We start from the raw sequence: 21,353 nt of genomic DNA, 5'->3' as shown, positions 1-21,353 counted from the left end.
TAGTCACTGAGACCTGGAGGGAGTGTGCATGCTCGACCAACAGACATGTTCTCTCTCATCATGCTTGTGATACCGTCTCTAGAATATCAAGAGCAGCAAGATTTAACAAGTGGTAGGAACCGATTATTATGGAATCATGGCTCAAAATTATACCTGAGTATCACACTAGGTCTAGGACTGTGCACCTCTGTCTTCCCTGTGATCGGAAGCTCTACTAACTGACCTATCGAAACACTACTAAGAAGCCATCATCACAGCTTTACTTCCGCCAGTATGTCTTCTGGTGCATTACAAACTTTACAGAGTTTTTCCAACAAACCTGAGGAAGTAACACTCTTGAAGGAAATGATATTCTGGAGAGATGGCTACTAACGCATTTCTTCTTTCTTAAATTTTATGGTTTCATTTAGCCATTTTGCGTTCATGTAATGTTGCCTGACCTGCACAACATTGATCTCTGTTTGTTTACTGTCAGTGATCTGGCGCTCATCAGGCATCAAAGACACTCACATGACAGCAATATAATCAGTGTGTAGCCTGAGAGTGCAATGTGGAGACCAGACAAAGCATTCCACCACAGCATTTGAGCTCAATTATTATATTTGTGAATTTTTTTTTTTTTCAACCACTTCTCTTTGTGTAACCTCCATACGTAAATAATGAGTACATGTGAAATTTTTAGACCTAATACAAGTATAACAACACCATTTGTATTAATGGCGCTAGATATGCTTACCACCAATCAGTCATTCAGCTTATAACTTGAAAGTCTCAATCATAGGCCCTTAAATGTTAATCTGAAATAAACTTAAACTGTAAAAGAGGATAGACTGACAAACGGTGATACATCAAAATAAAAAATCTCTGACTAGAGTTTTTATTTAGATGTATTCGTTAACTTACAACAAATGATGTGCGCAATTATTGTTTTAATATAGAAATCTTCAATTTTTTGTGTTTTTCTTGTGCAGGTACAAACTTAAAAACTTCCCTGAAGGTGATAAATGATAGTATTATTATCATTTCTAAAATTAAATGTATGCACATAAACTGTTGCAGTGATCATCTACAGGAAAGTGTAGGTACTGTGGATGCTGAGTAATTCAGCAATTACAGTCTACATTCGTATGCAACTCAGCACTATTAGTTTTATTTTTTATTTGGAGAAGGAGGGGCAATTATTAAAAACTATGAGCAGTATGATGTGGCCCACCGTGATTTCCTTTCCTGTTGCAATATCTTCATCTCAGAAATGCACCTATTTCATTTACTTGTTGTCAACATTCCAGTCTTTGTGTTCAACTACAATTTTTGCCATTTACATTCTATGAAGTCTGAATACATGTTCTATCATACTGTCCAATTTGATAGGTAATTTTGGCCATACTCCTTGCCTCATCGATTCTGCACAGAATCTCCATTATGCACAGAATCTCATTTCTTGTCTTATAAGTACAGATGTTTGTTTACATGAGAACGTTAAAAATTGTTCCAGCATCTTCCTGTTGTGTATGTGTTTCTTCGATTGTCTTGTCGCCCAGTTTCCTGCAAATGTATGTAAAAGTGTCTCACTGGAAGAACAGAACCAACTGAGATTTAGGCAATAGTTGTTGATTTTTCAAACGTCATCGTTTAGTTTATCGTTTCTCTAGACACAGAGTAGGATGCTGTCACTACGAACTCAATGGAAGTGTTTATAAATAACGACTCACAGGTAGCAAATATATTCAATGATCATTTTCTATTTGTAGTAGAAAGTATAGGGAGAAAAAGTTCAGGAAAAAATTCCTGCAGTGTGTTGAAAAAGTAAGTCTCATAAGAGTCAGTACTATGAATGTATCACCAACCTCTCCTTCTGCAAATAACAAAACTATATATACTCTATCTAAAATAAAAGCTCATCTGGTCTTGATAATGTTTTCAATACAGTTCTAAGGACTTGTTACCTAACAATAAGTCCTATCTTGTCTGAAATACGTTACTAACTCAATTTTTACAGAGGGACAGAAACATGATGTTGTCAAACTCCTGCACAAGAAACGTGACTGGAGAGATATCAGTACCTACCTACCTGCTTTCACTGCTGACGTCAATTTGCAAAATTTTTGACGTGATGTATTCTAGAATAGTATTTCACCTGAGCGACAATAATATCCTCATCAAACCATAGCCGGTTTCACAAGAGTTACTCTACCAGGAATGCAATTGACATGTTCACTCAACAAATTTCACCATTTTTTTCTTTTTGAATCATCAGTCTTCCGTCTGCTTTGATGCGAACCGCTACGAATTTTTCTCGTGTGACAACCTTTTCGTCTCAGGGTAGCAACTGCAACATACATCCTCAATTATTTGCTAGGTATATTTCAATATCTATCTTCCTCTACAGTTTCTACTATCTACAGCGCCTCTAGCATCATGTAGTTATTCCCTCATGTCTTATCAGAAATCATCCTGTCCCTTCTTCTTGTCAGTTTTATACACATATTCCTTTCCTCACCAATTTACAAGGAATCCCCATATTCTTTACCTTAGCAATCCACCTAAATTTCAGCATTCTTCTGTAGCACCATCTCTCAAATGCTTCGATTCTCGTTTGTTCCGGTCTTCCCATTGTCCTTGTCACATGACCATACAGTGCTGTGTTGGAAACGGAAATTTCTCCTTAAAATTGAGAGCCATGTTAGATGCTAGAAGACTTCCCTTGGCACGGAATGCATTTATTCCAGTGCTAATCTGCTTTTATGTCCTTGCTTTGTACGCCATCGGTTATTCTGCTGAGTGGGTAGGAATATTTCTTAGCTTCGTCTGCTTCGTGATCTCCAGTTCTGATGTTAAGTTTCTCGCTTCTCCGGTGTCTTTAACTTCCCTAAAGCCAAACTGACCATCATATAACTCATTCTTAGTCTTGTTATCCATTCCTCTGTATATGATTCATGACAACAAATTGGATGCGTGAGATGTTTAAGCTGATTGACAAGACTTCACACTCGCAGAGGCCTTCAGTGTAGTCTTTCCACGCGTCCATTTTCCCCTCTGTATTTAACAGGGGAATTCCCATTGCACTCTTAATATTACCACCCTTTCTTTTAATTTTACCGAAAGTTCTTTTAACTTTTTCATAAGCAGAGACATTGCTTCCTACAATAATTTCTTCTTCGATTTATTAACTTTTATTATGCAGCCATTTCGCCTTACCTTCACAGCAGTTCCTGTTTATTTCACTCCATAGTGACTTGAATTTCACTATACCTGATTTTCAGGGAAAATTTTTGTATTTTCTTCTTTCGTCGATCAAGTGAAGTATTTCTTCTGTTACCCATGGTTTCTTCACGGTTACCTTCTTTGTACCTATGATTTTCTTTCCAACTTCTGTGATGAAACTTTTTAGAAATGTCCATTCTTCTTCAACTAATTTGCCTACTGAGCTATTCAGTATCGCAGTGTTGAGAGCCTTAGTGCACTTCAAGCGTAGTTCTTCATTCCTCAGTGTGTCCATATCCCACTTCTTTGTTCACTGATTCTTTCTCTCGTAACCTTTTCTTCTACTCCCTCCCTTACAATTGCATTCCAGTCCTCCCTGACTACTGGATCTTCATCTCCCTATACCTACAGAATTACCCGTTTAGTATCCTCATATACATTTACTATATCATCAACCTGTGCTTACGACGTCAGCATGTATCGTTGTCGGTGTTGGTCTACTATTAATTCTCTTGAGAACAGCAACCAATGCCGACAACAATAGTTCAGATATATGTGACGACGTCGCAGGCAGAAGATGTAGAGATATAGAAAGTATATGAGGATGGTAAATGGGTAATCCACTACAAGCAATTAGTAGTACAAGCACCAAATAATGAAATAGCGTCGGATAGTTTTTCTGCGACCTATCTACGGCATTTGACTCTGGGACTCACAGTAGTTTCAAAAACAAATTTAAGTTTTGTGGGGTTATTGTACAATCAACCAATGGATAATGTCATATTTAGCCAAATTAAAGTTAAGAATTGTACCTAGTAAGTCAGTCAATGTCGCCTGGGGAAATTACTCTGACTAGGGCAAAAATCTGAGGTCTCACATTCGTAAACGTTAGCAAACGATCTTCTGTGTAATACACAAAAAGCAGAGTTAGTTCTTTTTGCGAATACCATTGGTTTTGTAATCAGTCCAAGCATACATACAGAAACGGAATAAATGGTAAACAGTGTCATTAAAAGGATCAGTAACTGGTTATCTGAGGATCGACTCACCCTCAATTTTAAAAGGTCACAACATATTCATTTCTGCACGACTAGAGGTGCTACCCCAATGGTAAGTGTAACACATGGTAAGGAAAATATTAATGGGGTGGAAACAAATTCTTAAGTGATAATGTTGGGCGAATTTGAACTGCAAAAAGCACATATTGGAACTGCTAAAACAATTTCGTCCAGCCACATTTGCACTTAGAATTGTTGCAAATCTTTGAGAGAGACAAATCAATAAGCTGACATATTTTCGATATTTTCAATCAATAATGTCCTGTGAAACCATGTACTAGGGTACCTCATCTTAGAAAGTCTGCATTACTCAAAAAGTGCTGTAAGGGTAACATGTGGTGCTCACCGACGACAACCTTGTTGACGTGTTTGTAAGGAGTTGGGCATTCTGACCACTGCTTCACAGTATATTTAATCCCTCATGAAGTTTGTTGTAGACAATAAACTGCAGTTTAAAAGAGAAAAAGATGACCACGATTAGAAAGCCAGAACGAAAAATAACATTCATCACTCCACATTAACATCGTCTTTGACACAATAAGCATCGCACAGTGCTACAACTAAAACTTAGATAACTTGTATTCACTGTACCCTATAGTGTTAAATATGCCGCACGACTCCATAGAGTATTTCCTGGCCACATGTCATCAACTTCGATCCATGTCAGAAAGTGAACAGCAAATTTAGGAAAATTGCTACAGATCATGAGGTTTCCGTTGCTGCGCTGTTAGTATCTTGTACAGGTACCAACGTAAAATAGACCGTAAAACTTTCCATATTGTTGACCATGGGATAGATAATTCTCGTGACACTGCATGAACACTAGCACTACCCAGGGCACATGCTGCATGGTCAGTTACAGGAACAGCAACCTCATCAAAATCTTCCACTGCGATAGGGTGCCTTTCTCTCTGAGGTACCACACAAAGCTCACCCTTGTTTTGGAATGTCATTGTTATCATCTTTAAACTATTTAATGACGTCGGAACTCTACTCAGTCCTTTCATTCGGCAATACTCTCTCAATGCAGTACAGTAATTACTGCCATTCACATAAAACAGTTTCACTAAAAGTGCACAGTCTATCTTATCTATAGCCACACTATTAATTCACAACGTGAATTGTCAAATGACAGTGTGGATGTCATACCGCCGTCAAAACACTGTACAGCACCAAATTTTCAGCTGATGTCCACAATCCGAACTGATTTGTTCACCAACGTGAATGGTTCTGCATTAACGCGTTAGCATATCTACTCGTTTCCCTGCCATAAGACAACCGTAGCCCACACTGGACCCTCCATGAGTAGCTGTACTTTTATTATAAAAACCTGGTATGTAGAACGAAGTGAGGAAACCTCAGGATATTATACCTACTAGCTCCAGAAGTGTGGAGGGAGCCCCCTGTGCTGGGACATCGTGCAACCACAACGAAACCCTGTTCAGCTGGTTGGTATGTTGGATTGCGGAGAGCTTGTTCTCCAGATCCTGTCAGCAGCTATATGGGAGAAAGTGGGAAAACCTTGCGATACGAAACAGGAGGACTTGCCCCCCACATCATCCAGAACCTGTGCTGTGCAGAGACATCGTCATGATGTCCAGATAGAACACTTCTGTTTCAGCAGTCTACAGGATGGTCCTATGTGCTGAGGTCATGAAAAGCTACGAAGAAAACCCTTTTCAACTTGATTATATGTAGGATGGTGGACAGTGGACTGTCGTCAAGGTACTCCCAGTGACCTCAGGATGTTGACCCGGAGGACTTTCATCATGAGCAGTGCAGTGGCCCAATAGATGGATGCAGGAGACTGATCAGCTGAGTGGTATGTAGGGTTGTCGTTGTCCTCAAGGTCCCCCCAGGAGCTGTGCAGAAAGCACAAACACCTCAGTATACTGGCTAGAGAGTCATTCAGCTTCAGCAATTTGAATGGTAGTCCTTACGTGCTGGACCTGTGCAGAGGGGCATAGGAGAAATCAGAACCACTTTGGAACATTTGCCAGAAAGACCTTCAGTACTACAGAGTGGTTCCATATGCTGAAACCTTGCAGAGGCTAAAAAATCTGGATGGTGTGCATTGCTTTCCAGGCTCTCACAGCAGCAATTTGCGGAAAAAGCGGAAGCAGCGCAGCAAAATATTGAGGAAGACCTGCAGATCCAGGAGTGTGGTGTGTGGTTATATGTCCTGGGATCCAGCAGAGGCCCTTGGCTTTTGTTAAGATCAATGCAATTCTTTTAATTAAATATCTCTTTATTGGCTGTAAACAACATTACAACTCTGAACAAAAAATTTTACAGGCTGCCAGCAACCATCTCTAAACCACCTAAGTACTACCTACAAAAATTGAACACAGAAAAACAGAAAAATCAAAATGTTCGCAAGTTAGCAGAGCTTCGCAAAGCTAAGAAGACAAACATGTCGTCGACCATACTTCACTGTACACACGATCTTGGAAACAGTTAGGACTAAAGTTACTGGAGCGTCCAATATACAGTAATTTATTACAGGTCCCAATGTATTTGGATTATTATTTTGATTTCAATGTTATTGTATGTTCAGTTTCTGGAGGTGGATTACGGTGATACATGTAGCTGTGCAACAGGAAGGTAAAGCATCTCAGGATAATGGCCTGGAAGATCTTAATTTTCAGCAATGACGAGGGTGGCCAAATGGGCTGGAACCATGCTGAGGCTTGCAATAGACCATCCTCCTCTTGACAGTGTGTTCACTGACAGAGTGAGTGTTGTTATTGTCAGGAGCTTTATGACAGGAATGAAAACTGTCTCAGGACATTGGCCAATATGATGATCAGTAATGTTGAGAGTGGTCCTATGCCTTAGGACCATCCACGGGTACGCACGACACTCTGAATGGCTTGATGGGGCTGAGGCTGAAGGAGAGCGCACTGTCCTCCAGGTCCTCGCGACGGTTACATGGCAGGAAACGGAAGCGCCTCAGTATGTCTGCCAGGTAGACTTTGAGCTGCAGGCTGGCGTACTGAGAGCCCACGCAGTTGCGCGCGCCCAACCCAAATGGCAGGTAGCTGCACGCATGTTCCTTGCCGACACGGTCCTCCAGGAAGCGCGAAGGGTCGAACCGCTGTGGGTCCTGGAAGAACTGCGGCAGGCGGTGTGTGAGGAAGGGTAGCACAAAAAGCAGGGTACCCTTAGGAACTGACACCCGCTCTGCAGAGCCTCCAGACAGCCAGATGTCTTCTGTGGCCACCCGAGGAAGCATCGGGACGGTTGGGAACAATCGCAGTGTCTCCTGTTGGTCACACCAGAAGAGAGTGAAGATACACTGACCGAAAAAAGTCGCAACGCCAGAAAAATAATTAATGTAGGGTAATGAAACTTCAGGAATACATTTATTGGTCTATTTAACACATTTAAATGATTAACATTGCAAGATAACAGCCTAATCTAAGCGCGAGATAATCCATTGCGAATGTGAAATGTTGATATGTTAATAATAGACTTAATGATCTGTAGCATGATGGAGAGCACATTGTCCTCTGAGACCGACAGAATGTTGAATGCAAGTATGCAAACGTGCACGCATTGTATTATAGATGCCACATCTTTATTTTTGGGATGGAGTTTCGTGCTTGAGCAGTTGGTCGGTCAATACAGGAATGGTTAATACAGGTTGTGGATAGTGCTGAAGACATTGTCCAATGATATATGTGTTCGATCGCAGACATATATTGTGAGTGAGCAGACCAAGGCAACATGCCGACATCACGTAGTGAATGCTGGATTACAACAGCGATATGAGGGTGAGTGTTATCCAGTTGGAAAACGCCTCTTGGAATGCTTCTCATGAATGGCAGCACAACAGGTTAAATTATAAGAATGACACGCACATTTGGAGTCAGGGTGCGCAGGATAACCTCGAGAGTGCTCCTGCTGTCGTACGAAAACGCACTCCAGACCATAACTCCAGGTATAGGATTGGATTGGATTGTTTGGGGGAAGAGACCAAACAGCTAGGTCATCGGTCTCATCGGATTAGGGAAGGACGGGGAAGGAAGTCGGTCGTGCCCTTTCAAAAGAACCATCCTAGCATTTGCCTGGAACGATTTAGGGAAATCACGGAAAACCTGAATTAGGATGGCCGGACGCGGGATTGAACCGTCGTCCTCCCGAATGCGAGTCCAGGTATAGGTCCAGTGTGTCTAACACACTGACAGACTGGCTGCAGACCTTCAACTAACCTCCATCTAACCAATACACGGCCAACAATGGCATCGAAGCAGAACCAGCTTTCAGCAGAAAACGCCGCAGACCTCCAGTATGCTGTTCAATGAACTCCCAATTGTAACCAGTGGAATGCGTTCTACAGGGCGTCTGGGTCAGAGCTGTCCTTGAAGTAGAAGATTTCTAATAGTTCTTTGTGATAAACTGGTGTCAATTGCTTTTCAAGTTGCTATTTGCTGATGCAGTATGATACGACAGAGCCGTACGCCGAACATGATAGCCTTTCCTCTCAACAGTGCAACGTGGCCTTCCGGAGGCCGGTCTTCTTGCGGCAGTACGTTCTCGTGACGACCTCTGCTAGTAATCACGTACAGTGGCTACATTCACGCCCAGCGATTAAGCAATATCGCAGAAGGAATAGCGACCTTCTCGTAGCCCTATTACTCGACCACAATCATAGTCAGTGAGCTGTTGACAATGCCATCTTTGGCATATTTGAGCAGCATCATCTCACCGCGTCCAGTCTTAACGATATCTAGCTCTCACGACCCTTTCAGCGCTTATTTAAAGTGAACCTTAGTTGCAGCCTCGTAGTGACGGTACTGGTGCCACACTGATGCGAGTGGAGCATGATTTTAATAGACATCATGTTTCAGATGTAGAGACACGCCTACCAACTTTCGTTTATGTCGCATAACTCCTTCTTAGAGCTGCATTTTTTTTTCCATCATTGTAGGGTATCACGTCTTACACCGTGTTCCCACCATCAGATAGACAGCTAAGGAAAGTCCTTAATTTTGGATGGAATACAAGTTTTAACTACAAGTGCGTAACATACGAGACTATAGTTAGTCGCTAGATTACGTCGTGCGATTACGACGATGTTCCGTTGGCACAAATGCCCACTGCCGCGGCCGACCACTGGGCAGAAGCTTACTATTGCAGTTGCTGAGACGATTGCCTGTGAGCAGTGCGATGTGATGGGGGAGGAGTGGGGGTGGACCGTCCTTCCCCTCTCTCCCTGCTCACTTCTGCCACAGAGCTACTCATGGTTTGTGTTGTTGGCCATCCGAATCAGTTCCCTCCTAGTACAATTCTGTGCCACGCTGTGTGTGTGTGATTGCCAGTCTCCTTTTGTCTTTTGTTTACAACATCATTGCCGAAGCGGGAAATTCTTGTGAAACACGTATTCAGATATTATGTCTCGTTAATAAACATGAAAAAATCAGGAAACATATGCCACCAACGATACTTTAAAAAAAAAATAATAAACGCATTTCAGAAATTTCACAAAATGTGTCAGTAGTAACAGTCCATACGTATGGCAGATACTGATCCCATGTCATATAAATGATGGATATCATCAATGTTATTCCTGAAGAGTCAATCCGCTGAGAAACTGTGATTATTTCGTATATTTACATTACTCGAATCTCATCAACTGTTTCGAGAAAACGTTGTCGACGATGTCACCGAAAACCGTGAAGAGGAAGTTCAGCCAGTTGTGAAATCAGCTCAACCATCAAAGGGTTCGTAACTCCAAACCTCCTAATACCGATGGCGTTAGGCCACTTCAACTCAAAAATCTTCCACTCTTAGCAGTCGTTTACCTTACCTCCATCTACAACTCCTGTCTAGATTGCATTATTCTCCTACAGCCTGGAAGACAGCCAAAGTCATGACCCCTCCGAAACGAAACAAAAATCCCCTCTTTACACAAAACCACAGACCCATACATCTTTTAAGCTTTCTTAGTAAAATCGTGGAACGCATAATTATCACATTATTGAAAACCTTCCTCAACGTCAGGCAAATCATCATCCCCCTAACAATCTGACTTTCGCGCGGGGCATGGCACAACAACCCAGAGCAACTGGATGGTCAAGGAAATCTGCAAGGTCATGGTAAAAGGGCACAGCATGGGAGTTGCCTTCTTGGGTATCGAGAAGGCCTTCGACCATGTTTAGCATCAGGGCTTACTACACGAACTTACTGAAATCGAGTATCTGCTCCACATAATCAATTCTGGCATTTTTCTTAAGCAATATAAATTTTTTTACTAGCTTAGACAAGTGCAAAAGCAACATAAAATCATAGATGCAGGAATACCCCAGGGTTCTGTCCTGGGTCCCATACCACATGGTGTCTGTATTAACAACATCCTCAAAAAAGGCAAAAGTCATTTGCACTCTTTGCAGATGATACAGTTGTCTATGCCAGTCACGCAAACACCAATTACATCGTCATGCACCTGCAGCGGCACCTTGAGCAAATTACTTAATCGTGCAATTTCTAGAGGATCAAAATTAATCTCCAAAGAAAGCTGCATAATGTTCACAACCAGGAGGAGAGCACCCAGTCATCAGCTGTCTCTAGAGAAGCGAGATTTCCCATGGTGTGAATCGGTAAAATATTGACCACAAACTACTTTGGAGTTACACATTACTGATGGATGTAATTGGGGTTTTGGGCAGGTTTCATCAGTTCCTGAACTGTACGGCTGTGAGGTCTGGGGTACAGCTGCTGATACTCATCTGTGCAAACTACAAGTGCTTTAAAATCATTACAGATGAACCCAAGTTCGTTGCACATACACAGATACACAAAGGCACAAACATGCCATCCATCACATCTATCGACCAAAAACACATGCAATAACTCTAAAACAGAACAGGCGCATCATGATGTCATCTCATCTCATCATTAGGTACAGACTCAAATCACACTAACTATAAAGCGTCCTAAGAATGAAGTACTAAACGCAAAATTTGGGATACACAAAACAAAAGAAACATTTAACAAAAGCCTCATTCTCAACCTTTACTTTAGACAGAATGTGCTATATACAGACATACTACCAGTCAGACGGTGAACCCATTGTATGGCACTGACATCATATTTTTTGTTTCAGGATGTATGTCGTCATCTGTTGTTACATAGGGGAAACTACATGAAATAGCATATATAACACTTATGTAGGCAAGAAAAGGAAATTGCTATCTGCTCAAAGTCACCCAATATTATAATGATTCTGTGCTAGGGTATTAATTTTATCCTCCATTACAAAACCTTACGCTGATAATGCTAAGCAGAAAAGGCAGTGATAGTTAACACAAACAAATAGGCATTCTGAACTGACATAGTATTCTAAAGACTGACTACCATTAACCCAGGTAAGTTCCTAAATGCTCTATGTAGTTCTAACTACTTCTGTTCCAACAAGTCACATTGTCAAACTGGAGCAAAATTCTGAGTGACTGCAATTCCATCATATTTTATTGCGTGGGGGCAATGATGATCAATTGACAAAGTGACTGGTATTACACCCTAGAAGGTATTAGGTACGGCAGTGATGGTCAGCTGACAAGGTGACTGTTATCACCTTGCATATGCATGTATATTTGCTTTTCAAAATATGACATACTGGAAGATTGCATCAGTGTACATATGCAGATGTCAGCAAGTCTAATCATGATATCAATTAAACAAGTTCAGGCTTGTTCTGGAAAGTTATGAGTTATTTCAAGATGGAAGAGTCACGAATGTCGCTCACTAAGTTTAAGCTCATTCTGTACACATGACCTCATGCATTTCCTGGTATCCAATGAGGGCTCGGTAGTGTCTTGAACACTCTGCTGGGAATGTCATACCCAGTGCATCCATTAAACCTCACTACAGCAAGTTATTTCTGAATTTTTTTTGCAATTGTGGTGAGCTGAGATGACTGATGGCTGTGGTAAGCCTCCATGCACAATAAGCGAGGAATTCATCATAAGCGACAGAGAGAGAGAGAGAGACATGATTTGCAGGACATACATTTCTTGAAGTGCAAAGCCTCTTTATGCATGCATGACAACTCTCACTTTGAACTGGCAATACTGCATTCCTCGTTCATTACTCGACCTGTCTGTACTGCCATTGTTCGTAAATCATACTGTAGAGACTGTTGAGACTTATCAAGTCAAGACTTGTTCCCACAGTGCAGCGGGAGTCAGCTATAAGGGGTGTCAGCCAGTTGAAACACTTGTATCCCGTTCAATCCCTCAGTAATATATTGCAATGTTTCTGCCTCATTAAAGACAGAAAGTGAGTGAGGGGAAATGTACTTTTATGCACAAATCAGAGAGATGAAACTTACTGATTATGATGAGATAGACATGTCAATATTGTACAGAACTGTTCAGCAGCGGAATCAGCAAGTGGTGTGCGTGAGTGTGTGTGTGTGTGTGTGTGTGTGTGTGTGTGTGTCTGTGGATGTTGGAGTAATTTAGGTGAAGAATTACTGCAAGATACATTATTTATGTAATTTTTTGGACAAATACGTTTGGACATGGTACAAAAATTCTGTTAGTGCTGACAGTTTTGAGAACAGCCAAGATGCCTACTTCGGGTGCATAGTGCCATTCCATTTTAATGCCCGCTGACGTACTACACACTAATTGGCTGCTTCACTTTAATAGTATTCTGGTATTAGCTGGAAAGTGGAGGGGAATAGCAGAGGAGGAGGGAAGCGAAGTGGTGTGTCACGTGATTGATAATGACGGTTTGATTTGTCATGAGAGAGAGACGAGATGAGCATTGTTGTCATCGTCTTGGAATTTTGAATTGCCGGCCAATGTCAGTGACTGCAGTGCCCAGCAAGTGGCGGAAACTTGACCTGTGGCCTGGAGTCCCCATAGAAATAGTACTCCTTGTGGTGTGCGTACTGTAAGACCTTCGGTACACACACCATCAGATTATTTGACTTGTCGCTCTAACGAAGTAGGCGAGTGTCAGCAATATGTCTCGTGGTCTTATCGTGGCGTGTTTATCTTCTGCTGTTAGGTCAGACGATAGAAATGCCACTTGAACGCTTAGAGCAGCAGATTGACGGTGACCAAATTTAAACAGAACTTGATTAATTTTCACAAACATTTGTTAAAATAATAAAAATCATAGACATTACGTAACTTGATTCTGGATGCTGTTTACAATTGACAATCTGAAGTTCCTTTGGTCTTGGTACGTTAATCTTACTCTCACATATCCCTGATACCTGACGAAGTGTCTATACATTTCTCTTCATGGTTATGTAGAGGAATATGATAATCGTATTAGGCGCAGTATGAAACTTGACTACAGACCAATGCAGACTAATGCAGACTGACTAATCGGAGGTCTGTACACTCGTTATAATACCTCGAGCGTTCAGGTTTCACTGCGCGAGTATGATCCACGAGGAGAAAAGATTCTACGTTAGCAGCAATCTCATTGGCTGCGTTACATATTAATACGCAGATCGGCGGAAGCAGAATTTGGTCTGTCTCTAAGACAGCGCCATCTCGTAGTGCGGAGACGGACGAGCGCTGCGCCTGCACTGTTGGACTTAGCGGGGCACGCTCTAGTGGGAAAGTTGTGTATGCGCTGACTACGCGGAACTATGTACACAACACTTCTCATGCTGCAATTTTCAGTTCATCGAACTACAAGATTGGCTTCGGACCTCAGTTACTTTTCTCTTCCAAAGAAGGTTATCGTCACTCAGCCTGTTTGAGTAAAAACCATGATTCATTGAAGTTTAATAAAATTTATCTTTCCAGTAAAAAGTCCTCAAAAAGTTGACTATAAGTAACGTTAATTGTCACTATATATTTTGGTGCAGTGTTATATGTTTCTAGAAGATTTCAACGTGAGAGCGTTATAGAACCATTGTAGTTCGTCGCACACATATAAACGATTTTGTAGATAGTGTTGGAAGCCCCATGACGTTGTGGATGATGGTGCTCTATATAGAAAAGTCGCAATGTCAGAAAACTGTAGCGAACAGCAAGAAGACATGCAGAGGATCGACACAGTGCAAGGACATGAGATTCCCCCTGTTGTGACGTGACAAGACTGTTACGCCACTTGAGGTAGCTGGTAGGATAGCACGCGTACACACACGCCGATGGGCGTGAATTTCTGGAACAGGCTACGTAATTAATGCTATGAAGAAAAGTACGTAGCTGGATTAATACTTATCTTTAATCAATCATTGTGGTACATCGCTCTTGACGATACACAGGAGATTTTAATTACAATCACGGTAAGGCTAATGGCGCCTTGCTAGTTGGTAGCCATTAACTTAGCTGAAGGCTATTCTGTCTCTCGGCTAATGAGAGAGAAAGGCTTCGTTCATCTAGTCGCTATCTGGGTCGTCCGTACAACTGGGGCGAGTGCTTGTTCGTATCACGAGACCTGCCTTGTGGTGGCGCTAGGTCTGCGATCACACAGTGGCGACACGCGGGTCCGACATGTACTAAATGGACCGCGGCCGATTTAATCTACCACCTAGCAAGTGTGGTGTCTGGCGGTGACACCACACCCCCCACATGAACCATGGACCTTGCCATTGGTGGGGAGACTTGCGTGCCTTAGCGATAGAGGTAACCATAAGCTTGGTGTAACTACAATGGAGGAGTATCTGTTGAGAGGCCAGACAAATGTGTGGTTCCTGAGGAGGGGCAGCAGCCTATTCAGTAGTTGCGGGGGCAAATGGATGATTGACTGATCTGGTCTTGTAAGATCAACCAAAACGGCGTTGCTGTGCTGGTACAGCTTTACTGTATTGTTAAATGATGATGGCGTCGTCTTGGGTAAAATATTTCGGAGGTAAAATAGTGCCCCATTCGGATCTCAAGGCAGGGAGTACTCAGGAGGATGTCCTTATGAGGAGAAACAAAACGGGCGTTCTGCCGACCAGAACGTGAAATGTCAGATCCCTTAATTTGGCATGTAGATTAGAAAATTTTAAAAGGGAAATGGATAGTTTAAAGTTAGATATAGTGGGAACAACGAAGTTCGGTGGCAGGAATTGTAATGACTTATGGTCAGGTGAATATAGGGTTATACACAGTATCAAGTATGGATAATGTAGGAGTTGGTTTAATAATTAATAAAAATATAGGAATGCGAATAAGCTACTATGAACAGTGTAGCGAACGCATTATTGTAGCCAAGGTAGACACGAAGCTCACACCTACTGAGACATGCATGGCTCGTGTTCACGACATGTATTGTTTGTCATCTTCTATTGCCGTACTGCTGCCTCGTTTTCTTATTCCATTTACTGGCGTGGGTAATTTCCTGCCCGTGAGTGGCAGCAGCAGCGCGTATCGATAAGTGCACTGTCGTATCATCTCTGGACCGACCGATAGCATTTCCGGGTCGTCGTGTGTCCGGAAGTGTGTTGGAGACGGACCAGCAGTGCAGTCGGGACGCAGCAGCAGTGAAGTCGGGGACGGAGCGCCGGTGAGGCGCCGACAGCCAGTGCTCGCCGACCGCTGGCGGCACACATGAACTGTCCGACGGAGGGAGATTGGAGCGGGACGACCGTTGGTTGGTCGTTCTGTTGGTTGTCTCATCGGCCGACGTATATTTGGTCCTTTCACCGTTTCCGAGGCTGGCAGTTGGTCGGTTGGCGTGGAGCAGCGAGGAAATCTCCGCGGCGCGAGTTTGGCCGAGGCCGCTGGCGGTCGGAGTGTGTGGCGCTGTTAACATTGCTACGATGTCCATGGCTCACCGATCCTGGACACGAAAGTTGAGTTTTGACTTAATCTACCATCAAGTCACGACTGTTCACCTTGTGTCGTTTGGATTTCGTTTGGGCTGGTGGGACATTTCCACGAGTAACTTCGTGTGTTTTCAAATTGGGAAATTTTAGCCACTCTCCGGCGGAGTTTAACTGTACCTGGTTATTTTGAATTAAAGTGCACCAGCGGAGCGTTCTGCATTGTGGCCGTTTACGTTCTGGTTACCTGCCCTGGCCGTTGACGTAAATTCAGGCAGTGTATTTTCCACATTGTGTTGTGGCAGTCCAGCTCAATGTATAACTGGTTGTGGGCGTCAATACCTTCTATGTTGTTCCATTGAACTCCGTGTTGCGTGCTGGTCGGGTGGAGTGGAAGTTATCTTGTCGGTAGGTCTGCTGACTGTCTGTCAGTTGGGCTATCGTCGGATCGAGAATGGTTAGGCCGACTGCCTGTTTCACCTAAGCGAGCGCTAGTTTTTGAATTCCAGTCAGACCCGCGGAAACTTCTGAGCGCCGTTGGGTGTACTGCCTTTTCTTGTTGTTTGTATTGTATGGCTCCTAGCAGATTTTTAAATTAAGGTTGTTCGCCCTTAATGCGTAAAATTGTTTGGCCTTCAGCCTAATTTAGAGATCTGTTTTATGGTAAGGCCTTTGGCCTTTTAAGAACCTATTTTGGTTTGGGTCTTAAGTGATGGGCCTACTGCCGATTTTTAAATTAAAATGGTTTTGCTCTTAAGGTGTGAGATTTTTTGGGCCTTCAGCCTAATTAAAGAACTGTTTTAAGATAAGGCCTTTTGCCTTTAAAAAATTTAATTTTGGTTTGAGTCTTAAGAGATGGGCCTTCAGCTGACTTTTTAAAAAATTAAAGTTGTTTTGCTTTTAAGGTGTGAGATTGTTTGGGCCTTCAGCCAAATTGAAAGAACTGATTTAAGATGAGGCATTTTGCCTTTTAAATTTCTGATTTTGGTTTGAGTCTTTGAGGCTTTCAGCCAAATTTAAATGAAAGTGGTCTTGACCTTAAGTCATGAGATTGTATGGCGCATTCAATTGGTAATTAAGTTCAAAAAATTAATTTTGTGTTTTTATTTTTTTTAATTTTCTTGGCTCTTGTAATGGTGAAAGGATACAGTACCACCCGACATTGAAAATAGGTACAACATACTTCATTATTCTTGTCAGAGCAATATATTTTTTCTAATAATAACTCAATTTCAATTAATACAGCAAAGCTGTATACCAGTGTGGGAAAGAATGACAATTTATTGATTTAATTGATCACATGTGCACTCCCACAAAATAAATCCCTACATCCAGTTTGGTGAGATCTGTGAAATGAATGAATGTATGGTCGTCTGCTAACCGCCGATGGTGAATGTCAATAGATGATCATCTTTGAGACGATCCTTTGGCAACCTTTGGTGGGACCAAAGAGATGAAATTTACCTGAGCTTTGAGCGCCTGAAATGTGGCTGACCAATACGGTAGCAAGGTGCTCCCCCACTTCGGCAGAGGTGCGAGAGGACCTGAAGAATGGCCACGTTTCAGCATTCTGCCGCTGGATCTTGTGCTGTTAAGACCTGTCTTAATTGTGCTCCGTAAAGACAAAAGAGTGGAGACATGGTATGCTTGTGGAATATTTAAGAGTAGTTTGAAATAATAATTTCTCTATTTCAGGAACTTTTGTGGGGAGAATTACATGTCAGGCAGGTAATATTAATGGTATCGTAATAATCTTCGGAAGTGACCAACGGTCACAATGAAACCACGTGTAGCAATAAGTTGAAATACTTCCGTGTGCTTAAGTTAAGCTGAATTACTAGCGTGCGTACTATAAATTGAAATATTTAAGAAATAGCGAGTGCAGGACTTGAAATTAGAGGCGAGTACTTTCATGTGGTGAGTACTGTGTATGAGACAAAGGATAAAGAGAAGTACTCGTCCATGGTATCAGTTGAGGACTCGTGTGTGTGATGAATATGTTCTTAATATTACTTTGCGAGATATGTTTCCGTGTGACGCTTAATTCAAACTATAACACTCTGAGAGAGAAACAAGGTGAGTCAGCCGTCTATCCAGCAACGCCACTTGGCTTGCATTGCACAGGAAGACGTGCATATATCTCCAGAGTTCAGAGTAGGAAAGTAGAATTGCGAAGTGGGGCAGTGTCGTGTGAAACTGGGATAAATATTAATTGATGTGGGAAAGCTGAAAGTGATAATGTTGTGACTATTCCCTGTCTTGTATTTCATGTTGCAGTGTGGTGTATGTCATGTAATTTAAGTATGTGTGGTTTGCATGGGAGAGTAGCAAGGTAGTTGCAGAGGTAGTGGGTTATGCATGTTCCTTTTGTACCGCTCGGTCTGGAGGAAAGTTTCGTGATGTTGGTTGTGAGAGTCGAAGTGTGAGATATAGAAAAAGATCCACCATCCTATCCAGAAAGTGCACTGTAGCGTTAAATAATTACGAGACCATAAGATAGAGATTCACCAATGTAAAGCCATACCCACTGGGAGGAATTTCTCACGTGTTATTGTTGTAGGTTATAGTATTTGTGTGTTTAGGTTATAGAATTTATCGGAATAAATAAGACAGTGAAAAGAAAAAGATTGGTGGCCTTTTCCTTCGAATTGTATGTTGTCATGATATCCAGAATTTATAATGTGTGCGCCACTCATATTCAGTGCGATGGCTACGTGTTGATAAAAGCCGTTAAATAAAAAAAAAGAAAGAAAATGTGGTATTGCCAGTGCGTAGTGAACAGTAAGAGTTCTGTAAATTACTGATAGTCAGATGTCGTTTCCGTTGCGTATTATTCATACAGGAGGATAATTTGTAACTTAATTGTGAGTACGAGAGTTCAGGTTACTCGATAAATAAGAATGAATCCACTCACTTGGCAGACCACTCATCTTGCAGGCCTGACTGCTTGATGCCACAGTATGAGCAAGGCATGTGGGTGCCTCTCAATGTTTGATGAAATAAATGAAGTTGTATGTTTGAATGTAGCTGACAGCCGCTAATTCTGGCCCTTTTCCACAATTTAAACTACCTGTTGCGGGCTGTGGGTTTAGCGTCTCACCTATAAACTATAAACCAGATGTGGACCGACCACAATTTATTGGTTATGAACTCTAGATTAAAAGTAAAGAAGCTGAAAAAAGGTAGGAATTTGCGGAGATGGGACCTGCATAAACTGAACGAACTAGAGGTCGTAGAGCATCAGGGAACGATCGACAAGAACAGGGAAAAGAAATACAGTACAACAAGAATGGGTAGCTTTGAGAGATGAAATAGTGAAGACAACAGAGCATCAAGTAGATAAAAAGACGAAGGGTAGTAGAAACCATTGGGTAACAGAAGAGATATTGGATTTCATTGATGAAACGAGAAAATATAAAAATGCAGTAAACGGAGCAGGCGAAAAGGAATACTCAAAAATGAGATCGACAGGAAGTGCAAAATGGCTGAGCAGGGATGACTAGAGGGAAAATGTAAGGATGCAGAAGCTTATTTCACTAGAGTAAGATGGATACTGCCCACAGGAAAATTAAGGAGACCTTTGGAGAAAAGAGAACTATTTGTATGAATATCAAGAGCTCAGACGGAAAACCAGTCCTAAACAAAAACTTGAAAGCAGAGAAGTGGAAGGAATATATAGAGCGTCTGTACAAAGGTGATGCACTCGAGGTCAACATTGTGGAAATGGAAGAGGACGTGGATGAAAATGAAATGGAAGATACAATGCAGTGTGAAGAATTTGACAGCCCACTGAAAGAACAAGGCCCTAGGAATAGACAACATTCCTTCAGAACTGCTGATAGCCTTGGGAGAGCCAGCCATGACTAAACTATTTCATCTGGTGACCAAGATGAATGAAGCGAAATATCCTAAGACTTTAAGAATAATATAATCATTTCTACCCCAAAGAAAGCAACTATTGGCAGGAGTGAAAATTACCGAACTATCAGTTTAAAGAGTCATAGTTGCAAAACACTAATACAAATTCTTCACAGACGAATGGAAAAACTGGTAGAAGCCGACCTTGGGGAAGATCAGTTTCGATTCCGTATAAGTGTTCTAACACGTGAGGCAATACTGACACTACGGCTTATCTTAGAACACAGGTTAAGGAAAGGGAAATCTACGTTTCTAGAATTTGTAGACTTAGAGAAAGCTTTTGACAGTGTTGACTGGACACTGTTTGAAATTCCTAGGTGGCAGGAGCAGAGGAGCCAAAGGCTATCTACAATTTGTACAGAAACCAGATGGCAGTTATAAGAATCGAGGGGCATGGAAGCAGTGATTGAGAAGGGAGTGAGACAGGGTTGTAGCCTATCTCTGATGTTATTCAATCTGTATATTGAGCAAGCAGCAAGGGAAACAAAAGTATTTGTATGAAGTATAGACATGTATGGAAGTGAAACACAGACAATAAATAGTTTAGACAAGGCGAGATTAGAATTTTTAGAAATGTGGTGCTACAGAAATATGGTGAAGATTACATGGGTAGGTGAGGTAACTAATACGATGGAACTGAATACATCTGAAGAGAAACGAATTTTGTGGCAAAACGTGACTAGAAGAAGAGATCGGTTGGTAGGACACATGCAGAAGCATCAAGGGATCACCAGTTTAGTACCGGAGGGAAGTGTGGAGGGTAAAAACCGTAGAGCGAGACCAAGAAGTCAACAGACTGAGCTGAGTCAGGAGGATGTAGGTTGCAGTAGTTACACGGGAATGGAGAGGCCTGCACAGGATAGGGTAGCATGGTGAGCTCCATTAAATCAGACTCTGGAATGAAGATCACAGCAACAACGCATGAGTGTCAGAAGGCTGTAGATACTACAGCTCAGGCAACGCCATGTACTACCACTTCCAGATGGTGTGCTATACTGTTCGGTACCATTATTTAATGAACTGAAACCTGGTTGGTGGGTACTCAGAGAACGCACAAGATAAGGTTACGATTGTGGATGGGGCCGTCAACAGTTGCTGAGAGTTGCACAATAAAACACACAACTTCATTTTTCTTAGAACCAATTATTTACACATTGCCTTAAAAGATCACAATTAGACAATATATCTGAAGGCCTAGTTAAAGAAAACTTGAGATGCTTTCTTGGCTGAAGGCCCAAAACCACACCAAAACAAGAACAGCTGAAGGCCTGGCTTAGAAATCAAAAACAATTAAAAATAGAAGTTAAAATTTTAAAAAAAACATGCAATTGAAAACAGTTAGCGACTGAAGGGCTACACTACACTACTGAAGGACATCTATAATTAAAACACACTAATAAACAATTTTTTCGAACCAAGAAATTTCTTTTCAAACTTACAACAGAACA

The 21,353-nt window shown here is 41.8% G+C and overlaps 1 protein-coding gene across 1 annotated transcript in view; it reads right to left on the bottom strand.

Moving 5' to 3' along the window:
* Positions 1–6,512: 6,512 nt before the first annotated feature.
* LOC124717239 (cytochrome P450 4C1-like) overlaps positions 6,513–21,353 on the bottom strand; it is a 117,665-nt gene continuing 102,824 nt past the window's right edge. Inside the window, exon 6 of the mRNA XM_047244041.1 lies at positions 6,513–7,527. Coding sequence (XP_047099997.1) covers positions 7,090–7,527 — 438 coding nt within the window. The 3' untranslated portion in view covers positions 6,513–7,089. The remainder of the gene's footprint in view (positions 7,528–21,353) is intronic.

Source organism: Schistocerca piceifrons, chromosome 9 (assembly GCF_021461385.2).
Source record: "Schistocerca piceifrons isolate TAMUIC-IGC-003096 chromosome 9, iqSchPice1.1, whole genome shotgun sequence".
In the NCBI taxonomy this organism is placed as follows: Eukaryota; Metazoa; Arthropoda; class Insecta; order Orthoptera; family Acrididae; genus Schistocerca; species Schistocerca piceifrons.
The sequence above is the reverse complement of the archived record's forward strand: the minus strand, read 5'-3'. Positions and strand labels throughout refer to the sequence as shown.